The following is a 27,236-nucleotide window of genomic DNA, read 5'->3' as shown; positions in this document are numbered from 1 at the left end:
AGCGCCGACCAATCGAAGGAGGCCGGAGGCGTTCCTGCGGGCTCGCTCCCTCACTTCCGGGTCTCGGTGCTTGCTGGGAGCGCTCTACAAGTAGCGTCATTTCCGTTGCCGGCTGTTTGCAGTTGGGAAACCGAGACGGACTCCAGCTCCCCATGGTTCTTCCGCTCCTGTCAGGTGGCTGCTGTTTCTTTTCCTCTCGCCCGGAGCTGCTTCCGTGCGGGTGCGCTGAGGGCTCGCGGGGTGCGCGAACCCCGCAGTGCCCCAGGGCAAATCCGCCGGGCGCCTGGGCCGGCGGGGCTTTGTGCAAGCCGTTCCCTCCCACTCGCGGCAGCGCGCGAGCTCGGCTCCGCTGGGCTTCGTGAGGGGGTTTGAGCGCAGCGACTCCCCGAGGTCTGGGGAGCACAGGCGCTGCGAGGCTTGCGTTCCCTCCGCCTGGCAGTTCTTTTGTCATGATCGCGGACTAGATGGGTTCATTTCAAAGTTACAGTTCAGCCTGTGTCAGACGTGTACGTTTTCTGCACTGACCTGCGGGGATTTGACAGTCCCTAAGGATCAAGTCTAGAGATGATGTGTCCGTGGGACTGTTTCAGGGAGGAAGGATAGGAGCATTTTGTTTGTGTTTAATTCCTCACTTGCGTTGCCCCCACCACGCTTCATTTTGGAGCTGAAGATTTTTCTTATCACATAAAGATTCAGTTTTACTGAGGATGTAGTTAATTGCTCTTCTTACTTTTTCTGTCCTTCACCTGTTGAATGGAAAATCAAGAATTAGCCAGGATGTGATCTGCAAAGTGTTCATTCATATACTTCAATTTGTGAGCCATATGTGGTGTTTCTGTTTGCTGGCATCACCTGACTGTGGACTTATTCATAGGGATTAAGAAGAGTTTATTCCTTGTAATAATTCTTGTATATGGTACATTAGATTTAATTGTTGCTAAATTGGGTTCTTTTTGTTTGTGAACTGTTGAGTTCCTATTTTCAAAGAGTGAGAAATTAAAGTAAGGAACTGAGCTTGACTTGAAGTAGTTATGATTTTTACAGTTAATTTTTTTAAAGTGATAAGTTGACCATTTGGCCAGACATCATTTAATTAATCTAAATGGTATATATTATACCAGTCATTGTTTTCTTACATTCCTAAACACTGCTACAAAATAGACACAGTGGGATAACATAAGACATTCATTTGGGATTTGATGAGTTGGATAAACTATTTTTTTTCCATCTTAATATCCAATTTAAGGTCATTAAACTTATATGTTTCCTTCTCCAGGAAAAAATGTTCATTTCTTTGTGGGAGTTCTTCTATGGGCACTTTTTTCGATTTTGGATGAAATGGCTCTTACGACAGATGACTGGAAAGTGTGAATTGCAGCGAATATTTGATACCTATGTAGGTGCACAAAGGACACACAGGATAGGTAATGTTATTCAAAAAAGAATATTAAAAACTAATAAAATTTTAATTGTGAATGAATATTTTTTCTCAATATGCAGATTGACAGATGCACTCGTGTATCCTGATCAACGCCCTTAAGCTCATTTTCATCACCTCCGATATCTAGCTTTGAATCCTTCCAGCTCTAAAACTATATGATTTTATAGAAAAAGGAATTATTGTTTAATTCCTCATTGTGCAAACAATGATCTTCTCTGGCTCCTGAAATTCATCAGTTTTCCCTTAGATTATAGCTGCAATTTATATTCTAGAGAAAGAGCTCTACTTCTGTGAGCCCTTTGAAATTTTCACTCAAGTGATGGGATAGAGTGATTGGTTCTAGATCCATTTTTATACTGAGCATCCTTCATCAATTTTTTAATCCCTTATGTAATTCATGAAAGGACAGCAATCGGTATCCAGTGCTCCCTAGGAAAGAGTATTAGACTCAAAATCTGCATTGTCCAATACTCTAGCCAGAAGCCGCATGTGGTTATTGAGCACTTGAAACGTGATTGGTATACATTGAGGCGTGAGGAAGTATAAAGTATACACTGGGTTTCAAAGACTTGACATGAGCAAAGAATGTAAAAAAAAGCTCATTAGCCATTGTTTGTATTCATTCTATGTTCAAAAATATTTTGGATATATTGGGTTAAAATATTCAAATCAATTTTGTTTCTTTTAATATGGTTACTGGAAAATTTAAAGTACACGTGGCTCACATTTTGGCTTGCGTTATATTTCTGTTGAATGATACTACTCTGCTACCTTCTGAAATTCATCAGCTTCTAATACATAATTGAAAATAGTGCTTTAAAGTAGCATACAGATGAGTGAGAAATGTGGCAGAGGTCAGTCTCTCTTTGGCCATGATTAGGAAGACCCCGGATCAGCTGCAGTCTGTGACCACTGTGTTAAATGGAAAATCGTGACTTAATCAGACCCTCTTTTGTGTTGAACAAGTGTGCTTCAACTAAGAAATCTACCCCTGTGAGATTTGGGGAGTGGGTGTTGGTATCCAAGGCAACCTGGGAAGGGTGATAGAATGAAGGAGCAAGCCTCAGGGCAGCTGGATGACTGAAGTTTAATTACTTCCTGGTTTTCTCACAACTTTGTGGCTGACTTAAATTATTGCCCGAGCTTTTGATTTGCCCTTTTGACTGCTCTGAGAAGAACAAAGTACCTCTTGATAAGAAATCTTGGCAGTATTGGTTGGTGTTTTATAATGTGGGGGGGAAGAACATACGTTTAAAGCCTTTGTGACGAAAGCATTTTTCTAGAAATTTTCAAATTGCTGAGAAAAAGACTAAGTAAATATGCCAAATTTTTTTTTAAATAAACCAGTAAAAATGTTCTAGTCATTCTTGAAACAAGACAAGAATGGAGAGGCTCTTTTGCTGTATGTCTGGTTAGAGGAAGGTTGGGCAAATAATCTAGTCTTTTCACTTTTGCCCCCGTGTGGTATGATTCAGTTGCTAGCTCATCACATTTCAGCACTTACTCCTGAAGGCTAACAAAACAAAAATATGTAGGAGAGAACACTCTCACTGTAGTTTTAAGATGAGTTCTGGGACCCGAGCTAGTCTGAGGCAGCCATGGGTGAATTTGCAGTGGTTGGTAGACACTCGGGGATCTGCACAGAAACAGGTGACTTTGGGGAAGTTCGGTGACTTCATCTCTTTGCTCTGGTGTATTGTGTTGGGTTGAGGATTTTGGAATCACATCTAGTTCTCTGTACTGTAAGGATGAAATTTTAAGGTGTTTGCTATGTTATTCATGTAGAAATCATATCTTCTAGAACTATTAAAGTAATTTATCACTGGCTTGATATTTATACTCTTTGTTTATGGAGTAATACACAAGCAACATTTAAGTGATAACTTTCTTTTTTTTTTTTTTTTTTCCATTTCAGAACATTCCTTGACATACTCCAAGAATAAGGTAAGTTCCTATCATGGTAATAATTCTAGAAAACTTAACGAGGAGGTACTTTTTCTTTAAAAGAATGCCTCAATTTTAGAATTACTAATATCTTACTGGAAGAGTCTTTGCTGTAAAGAGTACTGACTGTAAAGAGTGAAATTTTCCCGCTTTAGAAGTAATATTCTATTTTTAAAATATTTTATCTATGTGTGTGTGTGTGTGCTACTCATGCATAAAGAAGTATTTGAATACTTTGTTCTGTTCAGAGATTTTGCTTGTTTATTTTGCCTCAAGACTTGAGAGTTTTGGAGAAAGCAGGGTCTTCGGGGAAGACCTTCTTTTAGACTGTGTCCTTAGCTAGGTTCTCATGTGAGAGTAAAGCAAGCAATTTTGGATAGTTATAGACTGTCCTGGGTCATGTACCTTTTGATCCGAAGTAAGTTATAGCTCATAACTTGTTTCTATATTAGTGAGCTTTTGCTGTGTAACAAACTTATAAAATCCCAGGGGCATATAACAGTATGTTATTTGTTGCTCATGTGTCTGTGGTGCTCATGGGCCAGCTGGAGAGACTTCTTCAAACTGGTGTCAAGTTCAGACCTGTTCCAATTGTCTTATTCTGGGATCCGCGTTGGAACAGTAGTGAGTACCTGGGGAATGTTCTTGTCACAGTGGATCATTGAAGCCCTAACTACACAGATGTATTCTATGTTTCCTGGTGGTGTATCCATTTCTATTCCATTGGCTGAAGTAAGTTATGTGGCCAAGCCCAAGTCAAGGTGGCGAAATACGGTGTAAGGCCATGGTAGACATGGGTATATAATTCCGTTACAGGGGAGTGAAAAATTGGGACCAATGATTCAGTCTACTATGTTCTATACTTCCCTAGTAGTTCAGGTTTTTTCTATATTGATATGTGGTGTGGCATAGGTAGAGCATGGATCATTTAGATCATTGTTTGAAATTCCATTGTAGGGCACAGCCAGCATTAAACAGTAACGACAAAAGGAATAGAAAATAATTAAAGAATATTGATCATAATAAGGTTAAATATTGTTTTATGACATTTTAATTTTAGTTATGTGTGTATGTGCATCTGTATATATTTTAGATATCCATATATATGTTATGTATGTACTTGGTCATGATGGATAATGTGAGTCAAAAATATAGGATCAAAAAATGTTGACTTGCTACTATCTAGTGTTATTGATATGAGTTACTGATTCATTCCAAAAACAAAATGGACCTTGTTGAATATTGCAAGCATATCAGTTACATTCTGGAGAATGACCTATTAAAGAAATGAAACATTCACACTGTGAATATACTAACACAAATGTATATATTTTTGTCAATTATCTCTTATGGGCAGGATGTGAAAATAGATACAAATAGAATCTGTCCTCAAAGAATTTTCCACTTAATATATAATAAAGTCGTAAGAGTCAAAGAAAGATTACAGATAAACAATTATGGGGATTCCAAGAGAGGACATGTTACTTCAGCTTGAATGGAACCAGGGAAAGCTTCCTGGACCTGGTATGTGAGCTAACTTAAAAATGGGAAGGATTGATAAATTGAGAGATTGAGGAAAGGAGCATTTCAGATGAAAGCGCAGGATAAGCAGAGAAAGGATGGGAGTGTTTTGCCTGGAGTATAAGGGATACCAGAGCGGGTTTTGATGGTAACTTACAGAGGGACAAGAATTAAAGAAACGCGAAGGGTAAGGAAGACCTGAACTTGCTTGGTTGTTGAAAGGAAGGACCCAGTGGACATTTATGGGCCAAATGATTTAAGAAATCTGTTTCATATGCATGGAGAAAAGACTGGAAGATTATATGCTAATCTGTTACAAGTGGCTGTTACTGGAGGTGAGATTTCAAGATTATTGAAGTTCTCCTTTGTGCTCATCTGCATTTAAAATTTGACTTGTACATAAAAATTGTTGTACCTACATCTTTATTATGTAATTTTTGAATTTTATAAAAAGTGCTTGCTTCATAAGCACACTGCTCGTAGCTCCTTTGCTAAGAACTCATCAGCTGACAGCCTGTTGATTCTCAGTTAAGGAAACCTTTATTGGAAGCAGCATGCTGCTTCTCTTTTAATTAATTCAATAATTAACTGATTGAATTTGGCCCTAGTGGAAATTTGAAACAAATTTGGTTTCATTTTACATTTTAATATCTGCATTGTAGAGTTGACTAAATACCTCAAAACATACTATTCTTTTTCAGCTATAAGGGATTTTTCTCAATTAGCTTTTTGTCACATCAATAGGTTTTACAGAAAGCGACACTTGCTCAGAGTGAAGTGGACAAATGTGTAGAATGTATAATGAAGGAAAAGAATATTAACCCTGAGAAGGATGTCAGGTACGCTGTTTTTCCAGCATTCTCTTTTGTTCTGCACCCACATCCTGTGAATTGTAGAGATTACAGCAGTTGTAAAAACATCAGAGGTGAAGGGATTGTGGAGAGCATCTGTTCCCACCCTTTCACTTCAGTACATGAGGAATTGAGGTCCTGAGAGGTGAATGACGGGAGCAGAACTAAAACCTGTCTCTCTTGGTTCCCAGTCCAGTACTATTGCCAGTTTGCCGTGGGCCTTCTTTAAGGTAACTTACCATCACTTTCCCAAAGTTAAATAAATTCAGCTACTATGTCCTTGTCCTTCAAAATTCAGTTCCTCTGTCCTCCTCCAGGAAGGTCCCCCTGGCTCCTCCAGTCTGAGTCAGGTGACCTTGCTCTGGCCTCTCACAGAGCTCTCTGTCATAGCATAACCCATTGTGCTGTAATCATTGATGGACTCTTGCTTTTCCCCTGATAAATTCTAAGTTCCGTAAGAGAAGGACGTGTCTTATTCCATTTTCGTGTTCCCAGCACTAGTATATTGACTTAGTATTTAGCAATTTTTTTCTTTATTCAGCATTTTATATGTACATACAGGGGAAGGGGCAATTTGTTTTGGCTGGAACAGGGAAGGGTCCAGTAGAGAACTGTGAGGCTGGTTCCACAGAAGAGGTGACATTTGAGCTGGACCTTTTTGAATGGGAAGGGGAGGACATGCCATGCAGAGGAAGAGTGCCAACAAGGCACAAAGTACCTGCGTCTCTGGGAATGAAAGGGAGGCCTTTGCAGCTGGGTGTTGAGAACCTGCAGAGCGGTGCTTGGAGAAGTGAGTGGGGATACACGCCGAGCTTGTGTGCCGCACTGAGGGATACCGCTGTCCTCTGGGTTCTGGTGTGTGTGGGTTTTTTGTTTGTTTGTTTGTTTGTTTAGCAAACAAGATGTATTGTGGATGGCGAGAAGACGGTCGGAACTCGGAGGTTCTAGCTTGGGGAACAAATGATTAGTGATGTCATTAATTGGTTTAGAGATTTACGTACTTGGAAAATGAGATCTGTTGGCGATATCTGGCAGTAAAGATTTGGGAATGTATGAAATTGCCTAGAAACAACATGAAGAGCAGGACAAATCCTTGCAATTGCAAAGTTTGCTGTTCCTACCATGTCTCGTATTCTTTCTATGCCTTGTTTTATCGTATCCTACATGATACTTTGTATAATGTTTTGTGTTTAAGGAGGCTTGATGCCTAGTGTATTAAACTGAAAGCTAGGACATGGTTTCTAAATAGACACATGAACCAAAAACCATGGAAGGCATTACTTTACTGTGATATGAAGGCATGACTTTTTAAAAATAATTTTATCGTTTTTAGTTTTAAAATCTGCATGAAGGCATGCTTACTGCAGATATCTGGTTATAAACAGCTCTATTTGGATGTAGAAAGTGTGAGGAAAAGGCCATATGATTCTGATAACCTGCAACATGAACAGCTGCTTCTCAAGGTAAGTTTTGTTTTCTGCGTTTGGCGTTACTGAACATTGAAAAATAAATCAGACTTCAGCTGGTAATGTCCGTGTGCAAATCCTCGAGACTAATACAGCCATCCAGTTTCTTTGCCCCTTAGAGAATTTTATTATGTTGGTGAAAGATTTTTAGTTAACTCTAATAATTTTCTGATAAGCATCATTAAAACAACTCAATTTTATTTTAATGCTCTTAATTCTGAAATACATTATAAACGTATAAGGGAGATCTGTTAGTAATAAAAGAAGGGACCAGGTAAAACCAATCTAATTACTGGATTTAGCTTTGGGGCCAGGTCCTGACCCTGTTTGAAAGCAAGATCAGAGGTCTTCACATTTTATTTCAGGTAACAGGATCCTCCTTTTATTAGGAGTCCTTTACTCAACAATGCCTGAAATGGGGAAAAAAATGCAGATATTCCTGTTTTGTAAATTTTTATAAACTTAAGACCAGTTTTGTAAATCTGTTTTGCTTGATGACTTGTGTCCAATTTAGAAAATGATTAATTTTTTCAAACTTTATTTTGCATTGATTGGTTTGTTGCTTGCTATCTAATACTTGATAACTGTCTTACATTATCTTAGGATAGCTGTCTCTTATTTGATCTCAGTCTTAAGGAATATAGTTACTTAAAACAAAGTCATCTTATTTTTTTCTTTTAAAACTGAAAATTTGTAAAATGGTTATCATATGGGTTGGAATACTATCAGTATTATTTCTTCATGATCCCCTCCCTAACTCAGGCCTGTTTTCCTTCTGATTAGGGACTAATCATCCTTTCATAGAATAGAACCTACTTAAGTATATATTGTCAGAGGCAAGGGCCAAGTGCGTGACAAGTTCTGAAGGAAGCAGTGTGCCAATTACCAATTCTGGTGTGCATACAGTATATATATATATATATATATATATATATATATATATATATATATATATATATACACATACATACATACACGGACACATGTAAATAAAAGCATCTTGTTATTTTAGATTTCTGTGTATTTGTTACCTTTTCAAAATTTATTCTTTGTATCAGTCTTCTAAATTGGAATAAGTGTACGCCTTCTTTTAGGGATCTCTAAACACAGTCTTTGTTGAACCTATGATTTATCTACAAAAGTTAATTGAAAGCATTCAACTTACTAGTTACGTCAGCTATGAGAAGGGAAATGTGTTTGTAAATTAGGAACATCACTATTGTTTGTAACACGGAAGCCTGTTTGTACAGCTTTGGGATCTTCTCATGCCCACGAGAAAGCTGAAGGCTAGAATCTCCAAGCAGTGGGCTGACATTGGTTTCCAGGGCGATGACCCTAAAACAGACTTCAGAGGCATGGGCATCCTTGGATTAATCAACCTTGTGTAAGTGAAAATAAACTTTTTTCTCTAAATGAAATTACATGTACTCCCAATCTAATTCCATACTATTTCTGAATTTTAATAGCTGCAGTGCTAAAAGTATTTACTAATGTGTTGGCAACAATATAAAGACATTGGAAATATACCTGTGTGTGTATGTGTGTGTGATTTCTTTACTTACCAATACTTTTCCTCTTTTTCTTCTCGGCCTCCCTTCTGATACCTCTTTGGAATTATTTACACTCTTTTCTTATTCTTTTTTTCCTCTTGCCTCTTCTCTCCTGGCTCTCTGATTCCGTTTTGGGAACTGTAACCAGATGAGATGATAATGAAGTCTCGTCACACTTATTCTTTGCCATGTGTGCAAGTGCCCTCATTCCCTGACTTTTCAGAACCTGTCTGGACTCTCTCTCCTTTTTTTCTTTAATACTTATTCTTGGGCACGTGTATGAAATTGCGAAATATGGAACTGAGATCAGAATTGAGAGCCTAAATTATTCTAGAAAATAAACTGGAAGATTGCTTTCCTCCTATAAGCATAATCAAATGATGAATGACAGTCTAGTGTTAGGGTCTATGCTTGAATTGTGATTTATAGGCTACAGTCTAAAAAATACCTGGGAAACCTAACCATTAACAAAGTGTGGATAGTCCCTGAAAAAGATCAGTCCTGAAATTGAACTAAATGATGTTAATGTTGAGAAAAAAATATTTAAGTCAATATGGACAAAGCTATTTTGGGGGAAAATAGAAGACACAGGTGGTTTCAATATGTACAGTTTTTCTCCATTTACTGAAATACTTAATTTTCTGTAATACATTTAATGAATATGAAAGTTCCCTATAATTTTACCTCTCAGAGATAAGCAAACCACAGTAGTCTTAAAAATAATAATAAGCACAACAAATGAAAGTGCCAGTTTCCCACTTTGATAAACAGAAATTTCTTTTTGGAATTTAAGTAGAATATACTTTGGTTCCACTTGGAAAAATTATAAAATATTTTAAAATTTATTCACAACACATGATTTACTTGTTTCTATCCTTTAAAGACCATGTTTCTTGGTACTTGTAAGCTACACAGATGTTTGAACTGACGCACTCTCAATTAGATACACACTATTCTGGTGTTAACTTTTTCTGAATAACCTTGCTTCTGGCTCTTTTCCTCAGAAATCAAGCTTTTTCAGCATTTGCCAGAAGAGAATTTATCTTAAAATTTAAATGATTTAATAAGTTTGATTCAAGACTAGGGATTCTGATAGACCTTTAAGTGATTTACAGATATTTTAGTCTATTTAGAGCTAGTATCTACTAATACGAAAAAAGACTCACATATACATGTTAATAATTATTTGATTGCCGATGATGTACTAGAAGTGATTAAAAACAAAATTAGCTCTAATTCCTCTATAATCATGTTTGTTGTCCTGTGTATGGAGCTATGACACTTCAGGATCAAAATAAACATACTTGCACAGTCAAGAAGCAGGCAAGCTGTTCAAATACCCTTATGTAATTAAAAAAAAATTGTCTTGGCCTTTGTCATCTAATCTCTTGAGATATTTTGTTGCTTTGAAGGATAGCTGACAGTTTGATAGATAATGATGTTTAGGTAAGTGAATGCCAAGGTAGGTACAGAAGAAGAAAGGATATTGTACAGAAAATAAATTTAGAGACAACAAATCTGAGTAGATGGGGAAATAGAAGCAGAAAAGTAGAATATACAAAAAAGTTAAGGCCAAAAATGTGTGTAGGAAGGGAGAGAGAAAGGAGGAAGGAAGGAACTCAAGGCAATGTATTGTGAGGAATAGTTTTCCTTATTTGCATAGGTGTTACATTTCTTAGATACTGTTAAGATAGTTGACTAAATCAGGTCAGCAAGGAAATTAAAAGTTGTTCTGTGTTACAAATTGAATATTTTAAAAGTAGTTTGAAACACTAATTACAATTGAAACTCTGTGTTACATTATTGTAACACTAATGTAACACTGAATTATATTAGGAGTATTATGTTAAAAATGAAATATAAATACTAAAGGCAGGTTAGAACCAACTAAGGGATACATTAGAAAAATTAGAGTATTTAGGGAAAGCAGTGCATCAAAACAGGACTTTTTCCTGTTTGGGGTTTTATAGATCTCTGAGAATCTGTTGAAAGCTTTGTATAGTCTCTCCCAGAAAATGTATGCACATAAAAACTTTGCATAATTTTTGGTGGTCCATGGATCCCCCTTCATTCATGGACTTCTAAGTTAACAACCCCTATTATAATGGGTTGAATCAGAGCCAGTGAAGAAAAATGGAAGTCTGTAGTGTGAATCTATAGAAGAAAAAATAGGTGAAGATTTGATTAGAAATTTGCATGCCTTATGAAAATTTCAGTGATTGTGCCTTCTAAAATTTAAATAAGCCATGTAAATCCAGTTTTCTATTTCTTATCCTCACATAAACATCCAGTCAGGCATCATATATATATATATATATATATATATATATATATATATATATATATATATATACACACACACACACACACACACACACGTGTATATATATGATTCCTAGTGCATTATGAGGTGACCCAACAGATTTGATCTTTCTTCAAGAACTCAAAGAGGTTGCATGAGTACAAGCCAATAGAATGCATGAGCCTACAGATAGGTAGCTTTATCATGTACTTCTGTATTAATGCCAGTATTTTAGTTATACCACTGATCAAGGAGGGTTTTTTAGCGCAGAATGAAGGTTATTGACTTTCTTCTGATTGCCCTGAAAATGGCCTTAAACAACACACACTTAAGTTGTGACTGAAGGAATACGCCTAGGTGAAAGGAAGAGTATCCCAACAGGTACATGTTGGCTATTGTATAGAAAGCTTAGAACAAACGAATAAACGAAAAGAACTCTAGATTATTTTTTTAAGGTAGGTAGAAAGTCTTGTTAAATCATTTATTTGTTGAAATACTTTGAAGTCTTGACAAGGGCTCCTGTACTAGACAGGCTTGGTAGCTCAGAATTAAATTTTGATCAGAAGCATTTCTGAGTCACTGAAACTATTTGTGATGGAGCTCAAGATTTTCGTGGCAGTACTAGGAGTGTCATTTTGACAGTAGCTTTTAAAATCGCTTCTGGATATCTTCAATTTGAATGACATGTTAATTTCATTATCTTTCTTAAACTTTTTAAGGTATTTCAGTGAAAATTATACCAGTGAAGCTCATCAGATTCTTTCCCGTTCAAATCATCCAAAATTAGGGTAAGCTGGGTGTATTAAAGAAACTGTAAGCTCTGGAATTTAAGTTGATTAAATGATCTGAATTTGAAAGTATTTCAGGGTATTTTTAAAATGAGATTATTTTAATGAATAAAAGCTTATAAAGGATCTTACATGATGCATTATTTTTAAGGCTAAATGTGATCATAAACCAATTATGTATTTCAGCATATTTTTATTACAAGATATAGTTTATAAAACGGAGATAATAAGGACCTTTATAAAAATTTGTTGAGAAATAGATTCGCAAATAGGAATAGGGAATAACTTTGAAATAGGAATAGGAAAATGAGAAATAGCTTTGAAAATCGTGAAGTGAAATGCAAATTGAGATCATATTAGCTTTGTCATTATTATTTTATTTTTATAGTCCAATGATACCTGTCTTTGAAAAAACATTATAGCGGTAATCTTAAAAGTAAATACCCTCATAATGGAAGAGAAAAATGTTACATAGCCCAGTGTTTTTTAGAAATCAATGAGAATGTATGTAGTACTCCTTTTAATTTTTTTGTAAGGATTTTGGTTTTAGACGTTCATGTGCCCAGAGCTTTATTTTTATTTCCTAGATTTCATTTCTTAGATTATATCCAGAAAATCAAATAGCTTCTAAAGAACAATTTTTTAAATCTATTCTGGTTTATTTTTTTTAATATGTAGAGATTATCATAAAATCAATACTGTGTTAAAAGTGGATCAAAGTAACTTTTTTCTAATTTTATGCATACTTTTAAATTTATTTTATGAGCTATTTGGCTAGCTGATATAACTGATAATGTTTCTGACATAGGTATTCTTATGCAATAGTTGGAATCAATCTGACAGAGATGGCTTACAGCTTGCTGAAGAGTGAAGCTTTGAAATTTCATCTCTACAACTTTGTTCCCGGTGTACCAACAATGGAACACTTTCATCAGTTTTATTGTAGGTATTAAAAGGAGATAAAACTAGATATTTCTAAGAGAATTTTTAGGTCACTAGGAAGGTGTTATATATAATACCTCTATCAAGCATATGAATTAATGGTTATCGTTTTATTATTCAGGATCTTAGGAAAAATGGAAGGTAATGGAAGACAGGTTCCCAAGAGTATTTTGTACTTCAGTTTCTATATTTGTATTTAAAGATTCAATGATGCAGTTTCTTCATATGTATACAAATTTAGTATTCATGCAGTTTTTCTGTAGGGATCCGTTTTCCAGTCAACTATAAAATGAATTTTCCTTTTTGAGTACTGGATAATGAATGCTGTTGAATCAAGGACAGATTATTTTGTTACTCTTGTAAGGAAATTTAATTTCAAGGACCTTTTCACCCCTCGCTCATTTTAAGGCCAGGCTTTCTTATATTAGATTGGGGCTACTTACTAACTTTCTAAAGCAGTCATTACTACCACTGTTCCATGCGGTGATATATTTGAACACTGAAGGTTTAATTGAATGAGCCTATCTTCTGAAGATACTGCTCGGAAGTAACAAATTCAAATCTAGCATAGCTTTTATACTCTACTTTTCTTGATCTTTTTGTGTCTTAGAATGTCATTTGCATGTTGGCAGGATACAAGAAACTATTTAGATAATAAGTGACCAAATCATAACTTCAACTCCACGGTTGAAAGTGTCATTAGGGTCTCTTTCCCACAACCTCCCCTCTTGATTTAATCATTAATTCCAGGTTTGCGTACTTCCTAAATTTCTCTTGTATTTGTCTACTTTTTCCCATCCCCATTGTAACTTGACTACCTCAGGCTTTTATTACTCATTTACTGTAATTGCTTTTTTACCAGTCTTTTATGATAACCTTCTTCCAGCTCTTCCTTACACTGAGTGTATAGTTATTTAAAATGGAAATCTAGTCATCCTACGCCACTGCCTGAAATTCTTCAGACGGTCCCATGACAAGGCCTTGCGTAATCCAGACCTTGACAACCTCTCTGGACTCAGCTTTTGCCACACACCACCTCCCCACAGTGTAAAATGTAGGCACACTGGTCTTTTAGTTGTGCCAGTATATCATGCTCTCTCGTGACTCTGGACCTTTCACCCAGCCTGGCGCGCTGTTCCTGCCCCCTCCGTTCTCTCCAGGTGACGCCTACTCATCTTTCAAATCTCAGTTTAGACGTGACCTCTGGGAAGTCTTATCAGAGACCTTGTTCTTTCAGGTATCCAGTTTTCTCTCCATTATTCATCTTTCCTTCTCTACTGGAATATTCCTGTCAGACTACAGACGTGCTTCTCTGTCTCCCACTCCGTCATTCACTTGCTGTGTGTGGCAGATGCTGTTATAGGAACTGGGGATAAGTCTCTTCATTTAGGAAGCTTTTATTTTCAGAAACCAAACTTTAGTGTAGCGTCCACCTCCAGATTCCACTATATTTATCTGCTCCCCTTCAGCATAAATCTTTTAAGTGCTGTTTTCATTTCCTCACCTTCAGTTTTTGGGGTTGTTTTTTTTAAACTTGTTTCTCTCCCCACTACCCTGCTGAAACTGTTTTTTTAAAGACACCAACAGTCTCTTTTGTGGCCGAATGAGATTGTCACATTTTTTCCTTGACGTTCCTTGATCCTTTTAACAGCACTAGGCATAAATGGCCGTGTTTTTCTTCTTGAAACATTATCTGGGCCTTTCTGATGCCACACTTTTTTTGGATTTTCTCCTGTCCCCCTGGCTTTTCCATAGACTTTAGTGCTGACTGCTCATCTGCTACCTTACTAAATGTAGGGGCACCTCTGAGCCCAGCCCAGGGCCCTCTTCTCTCGTTAGCCTTCATCCTGTCCCTCCATCATCTGATCCAGTTCCCTGTTTGACATACCATCTGTGTACTAAGCATGCCAAAATGAGTACCTTCAGCCCACCTTCTCTCTAGCCCAGCATCTGTATGTCTAGATTTTTTTTTTTATAGATGAGGAAAGGAGCTTATGGGGATGGTTACACAAAGTAGGAGTCAATGCAACATGTTTTTAGATGGAAGGACGGGTTTTTCAGGTCCCAAGGGGTACAGTTGATTCTGGGTAGGCTGAAGATCCTAGCAGGTGTGAGATGCTGTCCATTACCATTCCCAGATTGTCACTGGTGTTTTGTTTAATACCCTCCCGGCCCTTCCTGATTTTCCTGGAGATTGTCTGCATGCCTTGTCTGCTCCTAGATATAAATAACAAAACTGGTATCCCTTAGTGTAGACCGTGGGACGGTGTGTTTGTACTGTGAGCGTACAAGGGCCCCTTGCTCTCACCCCGCCGGGGCTCCGACACAGCCAGGCGCCTTTTGTAGGGGTTAGGCATTTCGAACAGATTGGCATCCAAATCTGCATCTTCCTCCTTCCACTTCTTTTCTTTCCTTTTGTTGCTGGGGAACTGTCCTACACACACGAGTCTTGCTTGATTTCCATTCCTAACTCTCTCAGTGACTTTAAACGTAGGGCCTAAACTCCGGGGACTTTGCTAACTGCCTCTGATGTTTGCTTTTTCTGTGAAATCTGTGCTTGTTTAATGCTGCCCATTGAACATCAAACAAATATAAAAAGAAACAACCAAACCCCCCCCCCTCCCGTAAGCATTTCCTCATATTGAAATAAATCCAGGAGTGTGATCGGTAGGAAAGCAGTGCAGAATGACCTCTGGCCAGTATTTTCCCCTGGAGACTGGTGACATGAGTGTCTCTGGCTGCTGTGGGCCTCACTGCCACAGGGCCAGCATCTTGGTGGCTCCTATCTGGGAAGCCGAGGTGGGACAGGCATGACAGGCTGAATCCAAATAGGGTGTAGCAGTGATTTTACATTCGCATTTTCTGCTGGAAATATATCTGCTTTCATTAAATACTTTTAACATTTTCAGGGTTAATTTGGCGACTGTAATGAGGATATTGGAAAACAAAAATGTTAAGCCTATTTAGAGCTTATGTATTTTTCAGAAGAGAAGGTGCTGATAGTTCATTGAAAAAAGTAGAAACATCTCTGAGAATTAGAAATCAATTAGAAAACAGCTTCCCTGTGCAACATTTTCTAGTTTCTTTCATTATTGTGTTTCAGGGTCTCTGGGGATAACTTTTCCTGTTCTCAGGGTTATCTTTTGACAGTACTGTATCTCTTAAGTTCGAGGAATTTGATTTTTGAGACAAATAGGAAATGTACACTGAATGTTTTATTGAAATTGCTGTTTATTTTGAACATATAAAAATATTTCTTATAAAGTGCCTTGGGTTTCTAGTAGTTTAAGATGATTTTTGATTATTGTACCCTAATATGGAATTTAAAGGATGGGTATATACTTTTAAAATGGGATGGTTTGGATGTGATATCATTATTGAGCACTATATGTTTTATTTTTCTTTAACTGCAGGTTATCTTGTCTATGAATTTGACAAGTTTTGGTTTGAAGAAAAACCAGAAAGCATTATGTATTTCAACATATATAGAGAGAAGTTTCATGAAAAGATCAAAGGACTCTTACTGGATTGTAACGTATCACTTACTTTAAAAATGTGAATCATCCCTAGTACCTTCTATTTCTACAACATTTTGCACACACAACAGAATTTATATGTTGTAATAGAAATTTCTGATCAATTATACTGCTTATATATAATTTCCTACAAAAATATTTCAGAAATTCTATTTAAGAAAGCTAGTGGACAATCAGTGTATGTTTACAGTTATTTATACACTGTCCTCCAAAGGTAACTTATCCTTCCAAAGATCCCCCTGCGGAGTCATGTGAACTACAGTTCGGAACTTGGGGCTTAGCCCATTTAGTATAAAAGTACAAATCAGGTATTTGTATTAAATGGGTTGATTAAAATGTGTAAAAATCAGTTTTTACTTTTACGTGTTGTAGCTCTCAAGTTGGTATCTTTGCAAAACTCTTAGGGTTTTTTGTTTTTGAGTTTGGAAATGATTGTTCTTTATTTCCTTTCCCTTATTTTATTTGTAGGTTAATTAACAGGGAGAGTAGTTCTTCACGGTTTTGTTTGTTTGCAGTCACATGTCAGTGTTGCTTCATTAGTAGCAACAAGAGCATAGGTGTGTCAGACAGAATGGAGGATCGTGGCCTTTTTGATTTATCTGATTATTTAGCACAGATAATGAGAGGAGGACAGTAATGGAGACCAGCTTTTAGTGTTTTTAAATCCACACTTTAAAATATCACAGTATTATTTTAAAGCTTAAAGGCATTTTCTTATGTTCAGTATTTGCTTTTTGTCACTTGTAGAAAAGAACCTTAGTTAGTGCTTGGTGTGAGAACCTAAGGAACTTCTCTCCCTGCATGTGTTTATGAAAAGAGATGTATTTGCTAAGAAAATCTTGATTGTATTCAAAGGACAGTTGCTGTTTCAATAAAGCTGTCTTTGAACATGAGCATGAGGAAAACTTAAAGTTTTTAAAAAATCTCAGTTAAGCATCGTTGGCTTATTTTACTTACTGTTAACTCTTGGCTTCTCTTTGCTTTGACTCCATGGTGTTTCTAGATGATGATGTATGGATTTGGTAGGTGTTCTTTGAGTTAACAATCTGTAGGATCCTGAAGGAGCCTGAGGACGATGTTGTGCGTTTTGTCCGGCTTTATTCTCCTGAGGTCTCAGCAGGGCACCTGCAGGTGTGCCAAGGACTGTGTAGTGATGCAACTCTGATGGGAACGATTTCTTCTGTGTGTGTTTTAGACACGTACTCAGCAAAACTAAGAGTTTGAAGACAGGTTCATCTGATGACTAAGTTCTCCTTAAATCCCACAGAAACCAGCCTGTTAAAGACAAAACGTAATCTAAAACATGGTGGTAGCTGGTACATCTTTCAACATGGTATATATCAAGTGTTGAAGCACTGGCTCTTATATCAAGACCTGAGACTTTCAAGTATTTGTTCATTTCTATTGACAAAGCTCTCCAAACTTGCCAAAGAGAAGAGTGGTAAAAAATTTCTGATTGGAAAATACAGATGCAGTGTCGTAGTACAGCACATACATTAAAGGTGCATGCGTTAAAATTATGATTTTTCTCAATCACATAAAACTATTTTTAAAATTGTGTTAATTATAATAGTAGCAGTAGCTATTCAGTATTAGAGGAATTTTAAAATTGGTTTCTTATAAGAGAGGTCTCAACCTTGGGAGTATCTTAACTTGATTTTTAAAATGTTTTCAGTGCTTTGTCATCCACTAGAGTTCTGTGAGATGTAGCAAAATACTGATAAGGATCAAGTGTTAACCATTAAAGTTCATTTTATCAAGGTGTTTACTATTACACGGAAAGCAATTCTGTTAGTCTTTTAATTTTCGTGCTGAAAATACTTTGTATTTTAATCTTTCAACAGCTGAGAGCTTGAACTGATTTAAACCTTTGTCAGTATGCTTAATAGAAGAATGATTCAGGTATGGAAGGGGAAACTTTTTAAGTAATTAACTCTTTCACTTTCTAGGGAGAAAAGAAACTTTTCAATAATATTTTTAAAATATCATTAGAAAGTTTGCGCAATAATGTGTTCTTTAAATCCACCTCTGTTTGTACAATATAGATATTGTCTGTTTTTCTTTAAAATAATCAGTAACCATTTCAAATAATTCTATAGCGAATTGGTCTAAAATCTACCAACAGATTCTAAGGTTTGATAGTCTGGAAACCAAGCTGGGTGTCACCGGTTGTAAATTAGAATGTAACATGAGCCTTCTGACTTTTATGTGATAGTGACATAGATGAAAAGAAAAATAGAATGATTGTGTCTGCCTTCCTACTTTTCCTTGCTTTCAACATATGTATGTTAGAATTTTATGTAGTCTTAAAATCCATATTTAGAATCTTACCTGTTTCTATAATAATTAATAAACTACCAAAGTAGTGATAGAACTGAAGTGGCAGGAAAATTATGTTTGTTTTAGCATCAACAAAGTGAATCAGTGTTGAAATGAATTTTTGTATGTGTCAGGTTGAAGAGAGTGTGCCAGTGAAAAGAATAGTCTACAAATATAATTACAGTGGCCATAGTTCAAATATGTTCTGAAAGATACTCTTTAAAGAATGGGAGAAATCAGGAGATATCAGTGAACCTAGACCAACCTCTCTTTGTGTATAAATATGGTGATAGCGTTAGTTATAAAAATCAGTGTCTTACTGACACCATTTACAGTTTAGGAAACAGAATCTTTTCCTTGAAAATGCCCATCCTGATTTTTTTCTATTCTAAGAACTACTAGGATTTGTATGTATTTTTCTATGTGAAAACAAATGTACTCTTCATTCTTATTCCAGTGTTCATAGTTTGTGTACTGTTTCTCCCCTTTGTTTAGTGAGATAGAACTTGGTCAAAGATTTGCTCAAAGGAGAAGCATTGCATGAATGTGAAAAGTGGGATGCTCATGGCCAGAGCAGAAAAGGTTCCACGTTATCATGGCACAGAAGAGAACAGGTTTGGCTTGGAGAGCAATAATGTTTATTATCCTTCTTGAATTAATGATGGGGGACCAACAGCTATTTCCTCAGGATAAACGGTCCACCCCCCTTCTCTATGAACAAGTCTGGGCAGGCTTAATTTAGGAACCTCTCTGCATCAGCAGTTTTTTAATGAAAATTAATGGAATTGTTAAGAATCTGAGAGAAATCATGAGTGAGATTTTTTTGTGTTTTGTTTTTCTGGCTTTAGCTTTTGACAAGAAAAATTTTAAGTGTAATGCAGGTAAGACCCAACTACTACCTTACTATGATAGGGCGGGTCTGTTTCTGTTAAACAAAGTATTCAAAAAATATTTAAGCAGTAGCTTTCCCTGGGGGAAAAAGTGCTGGTTGGCAACCTAAAGAAATCGATTTTTGTCTACTTTGCATAAAGCAGTTAACTTCTTATGTAAAAGCAATAGTTGAAATGTGATGTCATTTTGTTTGGAATGTTGTGAGCAAATAAAAAACATGTCGAAACTATTATAAGCCTTTCTGTTACTACTTCTCTCCTCCTGTCCTCTCCATCCCTTATTTAAGTCATTTATGTTTGTGAGACAGTGCTTCTGATATTTAATCCTTTAGTCACGTTTCTATATAATATACTAGATTAGACTACACAGAATTTGCGTGTGTGCGACTTTAACTCATTCACTAATTACCTACTTCAGATGTAATTGGATAGAACCATTTGGACTTGCTGGCACTTCTGCCATTCCTTGTTTTTGGCTCGGACACTTCTTGTTTATTCTTTCCCGATTTCTTCTGCATTGGTTTGTAGGAATGAAAAAGGTTACTACGGCGTTAATGACAAATTTGGCTTTGCTGGAAAGAGGCCCTGAAGATTCATTTTCACCTCAGTCTTTTCCTCTATCTAAACCCAAGGTACCTTCTAGCTCTAAACTTCTGTGACTCCAGGATACCTACACACTATGATTCTAAAAACAACAATGCCCAAGAACTTAGTGTCTTACATTAGAACTTGTTATAGATGCCGTAAAATATAGACTGAAAATCTATACTAACAACATTTCAAGTAAGTTTATGCCTATTGATTCTAAAGACCTTCACTTGCTATTGGGCAATTTTGTACTCTAGGTGAACTCCAACTCTAACGTTCAATATAGATCCAAAAAAGACAAATTTGAAAAGGTATTAGAAGTACTTTATTGAATGTATTAAGTGGCAATTGGGTTAGTAAATAAAAATAAAACAGTAATGTATTCTTTGAGAACTCATTTTTAAGTATAAATATAAAGTGCATTTCACTCAGTTTTCCTTTTCTATCAGTCTGAATTATAATTAAGACATGTTAAAGTTTTTCATATTCAGTCATAAACCACCCGCCCGCACCAAACACATGCACAAAATGGCGAATCAAATGCAGTGAGTTATCTGGACATTACATTTGCCAGAGTGTATCCTGAGTGTCTTGCTTTCCCCTCCTTGAAACACTGAGAATAAAAGTCACAAGAAATAGCAGGTATTAGTTTTCCTTTGAAGAAAAAAAGTCCAAAAATCTCTACTCTACCAGAATTCCTTTATCTTTTTAGGCTGCAAAAAAGTGGATAGGTTTTTTGTTGGATTTTTGTTTCCCATTTCCCAGTGAACAGACTCCCACCGTCAGGTTATAGCCTGTTCCTGAGGAGGATTATGTGGCACAGTCCACGGTCTGCCTCGACTTCATCAGTTCTCGTTTCAGCTGCTCAAAGCACACGAACATGATGACATTCCAGGATCCGAGTCTCAAGAAGGAAGGCACTAATCTAGGAAAGTACATATAATATCACCGTTCTGTTAGTTTCCTTGAAATTCTTAAAGCCATTATGTATAATACAGGCAGATTATGCTTTTCACTTTGCCACTCTTCTGCTGTGAAGAGGCGTGAAAGTACCTGTTCATCTTTCCCTCCTCTGCCTAAAGGAGCGTTTCATCTGGATGCCCTATATTGCATCAGAACCAAACCAGGGGATCCCAGTCCCGCCAAACCACAGCTTGTCTCCTTTTTCATAGCCTCTCCTTCCTTTTTGAGAGGAGGGGACATTTCTGTTTTGTTTGCTTCGCTTTCTGAATGGAAAGTAGAAAACTACCGTGTTTTCCTGAAAATCAGACCGGGTCTTATATTAATTTTTGCTCCAAAAGACGCATTAGGGTTTATGTTCTGGGGATGTTATCCTGCAAAAAACATGATAGGACTTATTTTCCGGTTAGGTTTTATTTACGGGAAAACACAGTATTAAAAGAGGAAATAAAAGAGGTGATGAATAAGTAGACCATTTTCCAGAGTCACGAAATTAGTGCTATCTAGATTTTGGTAGCTCTTGTCCTGAAAAAGACTGTCAAGAGTCTAAGTGTATTTTTGGTTTGCTTCTGTTTTTTGGTGTTTTTGTTACTGTGTTTTTTTAATTCTGCCAATCTATGCAAGCCAAATGATTGATTTTGAATGCCTGTTTGCAGGAGAAAAAGATGCCATCAGTTAAATCTGCCATGGATACATTTTTCTTAAGAGATCTGTCCTGTAAAAATCATCCCCAAAGATTTTTTTTTTGGGCGGGGGAGGGAGGAAGGGGCCTCTTAATGTATATCTCCTGACTCCTGGTTGTGTGTTTTAATTAAGGTAAAATACACATAACATCAATTTACCATGGTAACCATTTTAAGTGTGTAATTCAGTAGCATTAAATACATTCACATTGTGTGTAATCACTCACCATTATCCATCTCCAGAACCTTTTCGTCATCCCAAACAGAAGCTCTGTACCCATTAAAAAATAACTCCTTACTATACCCTCCCCTCAGCCCCTGGTAACCACTATTCCACTTTCTGTCTCTATGAATTTAACTACTGTAGGTACCCCAGATAAGTAGCATCATGCAATATTTGTCTTTCTGTATCTGGCTTGTTTTATTTAGCATGTTTTCAGGGTTCATCCTTGTAGCACATATTCCCCCCCTTTGAAATTTCAATTTCAATTTCAAAGGTTTTAAATTTGAAAAAAATTATTAAATGGCTAATGGTTAATAACTGATATATCTGTTTTAATTTTACAATATATTTCATTTTTATTGTATCACAAAAATAGATTATAGTAAATTGGAACCTTTTGTATAATGTGCATGGTGCATTTATGCTTTATAAGGTTTGAGGCATTGCCTTACAACTTTTAAGGCTTATAGAATTTTGTTACTTTACCGCTAGTGTAATCATTGTTGAGTATATGCATTAATTAGTTGATACTATATTTTTTAAAAAAGGTACTCCCCAATATAATATAATATTGCTTTATTGGAAAATGTTATCTATACAATACTAGTTTCTATACTATACAATGTGGATGTCTCATAAATAAAATATAATAAGGAAGATTATAATTACACTAGAAAAAAATGGCAAATAGTGTCTGACATAGTAATAATCAAACCACATCGTTTTCTGCACCACTTTTCTAGATCAATGGCAAAGATTTTGCTCTAGTTTTGCTTTAATCTAAAAAACTGAGTCCATTAAAATAGTAAAAATCATATCTTGTTTTCTCTTAGTCCTCTAGTATGCTTTCCTTTCACTTTATAGCTCTCCTGCCCAGAGAAGGCAAAATACTACCTACATTTCTAATAGATTGGGACCAAGGGAAAAATCACTGGTTTTGAATGAACCTCTTATCGAGGCTGAGAAAATATAATTTCCCTACACAGTGGAATTGGTGGATTGGAGAAATTGATGGCAAGGAAAAGGAAACACTAAGTGTCTTGCATGTACTGAGGCTAGCAAGCTGCATATCAGTTGTTTAGATGAGACGTGTACCCAAGCACACAGCTACCCTGAGCACAGCATTCTAGATTCGGAAGGTCGTAGCTTACCCTTTGAAGAAAGCCGATGGTCCTTCCTTGGTGAACATTGTCATTGCGCAATTGGGCACACTTGGGTACTGTCCTGGTGTAGAATTAACAAATCTGGTTTTCACCACATCCACTGGAGAGGACAGAACCGTTGTGCAAAATCCAGCGATAACAGCTGACACGACATGGCATGGCACATCATCTAAAATGGGTCAACAAAACCAGGCAACGTCAGACATTTGGGAGGGGCTGCTAGTTTTCAGTTGTCCTTATAAACCTGTTGATAACAGGAGGTCACCCTGGATGTCTTCTAAATAAATAAAATAAGACTATACTTCCACTATAAAAGGATGGCAATAGTTCCTGGCATGGTGGGCTGTGTTTTAGGAAAATGTCCCGTCAATTTTCTCTGCGCCTGTAGGCTAAGGCATGATGCCTTATGTAGGCATCTCATACTTTTTTATTAAAGTCATTGTCCAAGGGGAATTTCAGTCTCTCTAGAACCTGTTAGAATGTTGTTTTTAGGAACCTGCATGATGGTGCTGATGAACTCATATAACTGGCTTGTTTGGATACAGTGCAGGATGGACTCACCTCCTGACTCCTGCTATATAATGAATAACATGTTAACCAAGGTCTCATATATTTATATTAAATGAAAATAATGCTGATGTAAGAATACAGTTACATTTTGTTTTAAAAAAATATTACAGAACTTCTAAAACTTAGGGCTTTGGCCTTTTTCTGCTTCTCAGAAGTTATATCTAATGTTCAAAATACTTAATTTTTTAAAAGAAAACTTACAATTAAGTGATTCAGAATAACGTGGCTAGAAAAGCTCCAAGATGAAATTGTCAATGTGCAGACCTGTTTGTTGTATAACATAGGAAGTTACCTGCTAGTATTTGGTTTTTCACAAGGGCCTCCTTCATTAGGTCGTAGGTTACTAGCTCTGTACAATTGATGATGACATTTCTTGCCAGATTGGGAGTAGTCCCTGGGGGAAAAAATGTTTAATAGCCCCATGATATGAAAAGGTGCTAATTGGATATATGTGTCTTAATGACTTTTAAATCCACTGTGAAGTTAGTTACCTTTCCAAAGACCTGTGAAGCCTTCAGTTGTTGCTATAATTCTGTAAGCATTGTAAGTCCCAGTGTAGCGAGGTTTGGGGCCATACAGATGGCTCTGTGCTTGAAGTCTGACCTTCACAACCTCTGTGGGTTGCCCAATGAATACTGCCACGCATCCAGTCGTTAGGCCAGCTGAGATCTTGTTTCCTAAGCTACCTGTTGCAATCCACAGAGAAAAAAAATATCAAGAAGAAAAATCAAGACCCAGAATGTATCTATATGTCTTTTTAATTTTAATGGTTAGTATCATTGTATCTTTATGCTTACACGTGTGTTGATCATGCACTAAATATGTGCTAAATATGTGCTAAAGCTAGAAGACTTCAAAGCTGACTAAACTTTTTAAAATATGAAGACTTTCAAGGGCAGAGAAAACACAATGCCTATTAAAAACATGGCTTTCTTGTATTCAGCTTTTTTTCCCCTCCCAGCATTTCCCAACTGGGAGGAGGCACCAGTTCAGATATTGGTGTTTGCTTGCCAAGTTGTTATGAAGACCACTACCCTGTGTGTAACATTTTCTGAACAGAGCTGGGCCCAGGGCATGTCTCTGGTTGTCTGCCCAGCTCAGGAACCCTCCTTGCTTACTTTCTTTCCCTGTGGTGAAGTACTCCTGGACGGTGTCATAGAGCCCGATCCTAAGAGAGGCAGAGCTTATCTGTCTCTGGAAGCCTGCAGGCAGCCCGCTGTAGAGTTTCACTGGTCCTTCTGTTTTCACCAGAGTGGTGATTGTTCCCAGAACGCCTTTATACTTAGGGGCAGTGGAGGTCGGGCATTCACCTTGGATCTGGAAATGAGAAAAGTACAGGTCAGAGGGAAGTGAAAATTGAGTGAGTGGTCCTGCCTGGTGAGGAGGAAGTAAAGCCTGGTATCAGGCTGTCCTCTGTGGAAAAGCATTAAGCCAAGATTTTTCCCACTATGTTCCTATTTTCAGTTCCTTTTCTCTTCCAGCAACATCTATCTGCCTGTCTATCTACACATATACATGGAGAGAGAGAAGCTGCAACGCCAATGTTGAACACCCCCCCCCCCTTGAACTCTCCAGAACCCCCAAGGCAGTAGGAGGGGAAGCTATCCCTGCTTAATCAAAGAAGGAAGGTGAAGGAGCCTGGCTTGCGAAGTCCAGAGAGGCTGATACGCTTGGGTCGTAGAACACTTAGTGCCCCAACTTGTGGAGGTTTGACTAGTCATAACCAACCCATCTTCCGCGGCCCTTGTGGTTCTTCAGTTAATCTCGGGGAAGTTCCAGTTTCCAACCCAAATGCATCCAGTCCTGTGACAAGGACAACCTGGCTTTTAAGGTGGCCACCTACCCTACCCACCGACCTGAGAAAGGGCGGTTAAACCAAAGCCAGGATCAAAGGGGCACACATCATAGGCGTCCCCTCTCTGCCCTGAGATGTCCCCCATCCCCTTCCCGCTCGCTACCTGTAGCCGGACTTTGGCTGTGTCCAGCGGGAAGGTGATGGCATCCGCCACACAGGCCGCCACTCCGGCTGAGACAATCTTGACCGCCATGGTCGGCGGCACCTCCGAGGCTGTCATGCCCGTCATCCTCACTCAGGTTGCAGAGCCTGGGCGCCGGCGCCGGGGAGAAGGGCTGCAGCCCGAGGGTGACCGTTCTCCCTGCCTCTTTACTCCTGTCTGCCGGCCGGGGCAGCAAACCTGAGCTCTCTGCCCTCTGGGAAGCCGTCCGCGGGCAGAGGGGCCAGGAAGAGCGCAGAAGTGGGGCTGAGTCGGGCAGCGCCTCCCTCCCCACCCTCGCACCAGGAGCACCCACTGCGCCCAAGTGGCAGCGCCTTGCGCTCTGCCCTCGGCGGGGGACTTATGTAGCCTGCTCTCGGGGCTGAACCCCGCGCCAGGTCTCGGAAGACCCGGGCGTGGGACCTGCAGGGCGTGCCCTGGGGCTCCGGGTCCCTCCCACCCGCATCCTCGCTCGTGCCCGGGGAGCCGCCCTTCACCCTGAAAGCACTCGTTTTGCACCTGGCGGTCTGCACCCTCCGCTCGCGCGTCGCCCAGCCCGCACGCCTGCCCGCAGGCTTCTGTCCCCCTCGGGCTGAGCGCCCTGGGCTGGGAGGGGAGCAGCTGGGGGCTCCCCGAAACAAGCTGGATCTCAGTGCTCCTGGTACAAGGTCCTGCCGAGCCAGAGCTCTCGGAGGCAAGAGTGGGGCGCTCCTCTCGCTCCTCTGAATCCCCGGGAACTCTGCAGGCACCGTCCAGGCTTCCCTGTCCTCTCCTTCTCACTATTCTCCACACTCTGAACTTTTAAAGGAAACAAAATGTTTCGTTTCAGCACTTTTTGTAGGAGGGTGTCAAATGATACAATAGACATACTAGAAAGCAAATGGTAAATTGTTGAAAGTGCTGCATAAAGTGAGATGTCACTTGCTCCTTTTAATTTTATTTCTTAGGGGGGTACAGTGGAAAGGTTCCAAGTGCACTTCTGCTGCCGACCTACTATGTGACCCTGGGCCCATCATCTGTAGTTTCGCTCTTGCTTCCGTTTTAGTAGAAGGCGGTTCCAGAGCCATGTCAGGTGAGGAATCCGGCTGCTAATTTACCTGTAGCGAGAAACATTGTAACGTGTGTTTGTTGTGGGGGGAGGAGCTTTTCCCTCTTCTGTCCTTCCGCACAGATTTATTTTGAGTGTTCTTTTATTCTTTTGGTCCAGGAGCAGGGAGAAGAAGATCTGAAGTCCCTAGAGATTAATTTCCAAATCCTCTCTAAGAACAGGTTGTGTGTCCTGTGCAAGAAACCAGTCCTGAGGGGCTTCCAAGGGAAGTCAGGCTTGAGGAGCGCTGAGGAGTCAACATCAAAGGGTCAAAGGTCAGATGGACTCTGATGCAGGAGGAGGAGCCTGTGGCTTTTCTCTGCAAGCACCTGTTGAAATAAGGAGCACTTCAGGCAAGTAAGTGGCCTGCGGAACGGCAGAGGTGTTGGGGAAAGCAGTGTGAGCAGATGGCAACGCA

At 38.3% G+C, this 27,236-nt stretch overlaps 2 protein-coding genes across 4 annotated transcripts; one reads left to right on the top strand and one right to left on the bottom strand.

The window, feature by feature from the left end:
• Window positions 1–60: 60 nt before the first annotated feature.
• Window positions 61–26,807, top strand: ELMOD2 (ELMO domain containing 2). 3 transcript variants are annotated; one of them, XM_019730801.2, is made up of 9 exons: window positions 61–174; window positions 1,277–1,424; window positions 3,357–3,385; window positions 5,651–5,745; window positions 7,091–7,220; window positions 8,474–8,607; window positions 11,795–11,863; window positions 12,672–12,805; window positions 16,219–19,780. In XM_019730801.2, exons 2-9 carry the CDS (start codon window positions 1,283–1,285, stop codon window positions 16,362–16,364), a joined length of 879 nt encoding a protein of 292 aa, XP_019586360.2. In that variant the 5' UTR covers window positions 61–174; window positions 1,277–1,282; the 3' UTR covers window positions 16,365–19,780. The 3 variants fall into 3 exon arrangements, with proteins under 3 accessions (XP_019586360.2, XP_074194591.1, XP_074194590.1); XM_074338490.1 differs by lacking the exon at window positions 16,219–19,780 and adding an exon at window positions 26,679–26,807 and having other exon boundaries at window positions 86–174; XM_074338489.1 differs by having other exon boundaries at window positions 118–220.
• Window positions 20,421–26,177, bottom strand: UCP1 (uncoupling protein 1). The gene is made up of 6 exons (XM_019730721.2): window positions 25,696–26,177; window positions 24,856–25,054; window positions 24,229–24,423; window positions 24,030–24,131; window positions 23,156–23,336; window positions 20,421–21,063 (listed from the first exon to the last, which is right to left on the bottom strand). Exons 1-6 carry the CDS (start codon window positions 25,819–25,821, stop codon window positions 20,949–20,951), a joined length of 918 nt encoding a protein of 305 aa, XP_019586280.1. The 5' UTR covers window positions 25,822–26,177; the 3' UTR covers window positions 20,421–20,948.
• Window positions 26,808–27,236: the final 429 nt, after the last annotated feature.

The sequence above is a fragment of the Rhinolophus sinicus genome, linkage group LG07 (genome assembly GCF_036562045.2).
Source record: "Rhinolophus sinicus isolate RSC01 linkage group LG07, ASM3656204v1, whole genome shotgun sequence".
Classification (NCBI taxonomy): Eukaryota; Metazoa; Chordata; class Mammalia; order Chiroptera; family Rhinolophidae; genus Rhinolophus; species Rhinolophus sinicus.
The sequence above is the reverse complement of the archived record's forward strand: the minus strand, read 5'-3'. Positions and strand labels throughout refer to the sequence as shown.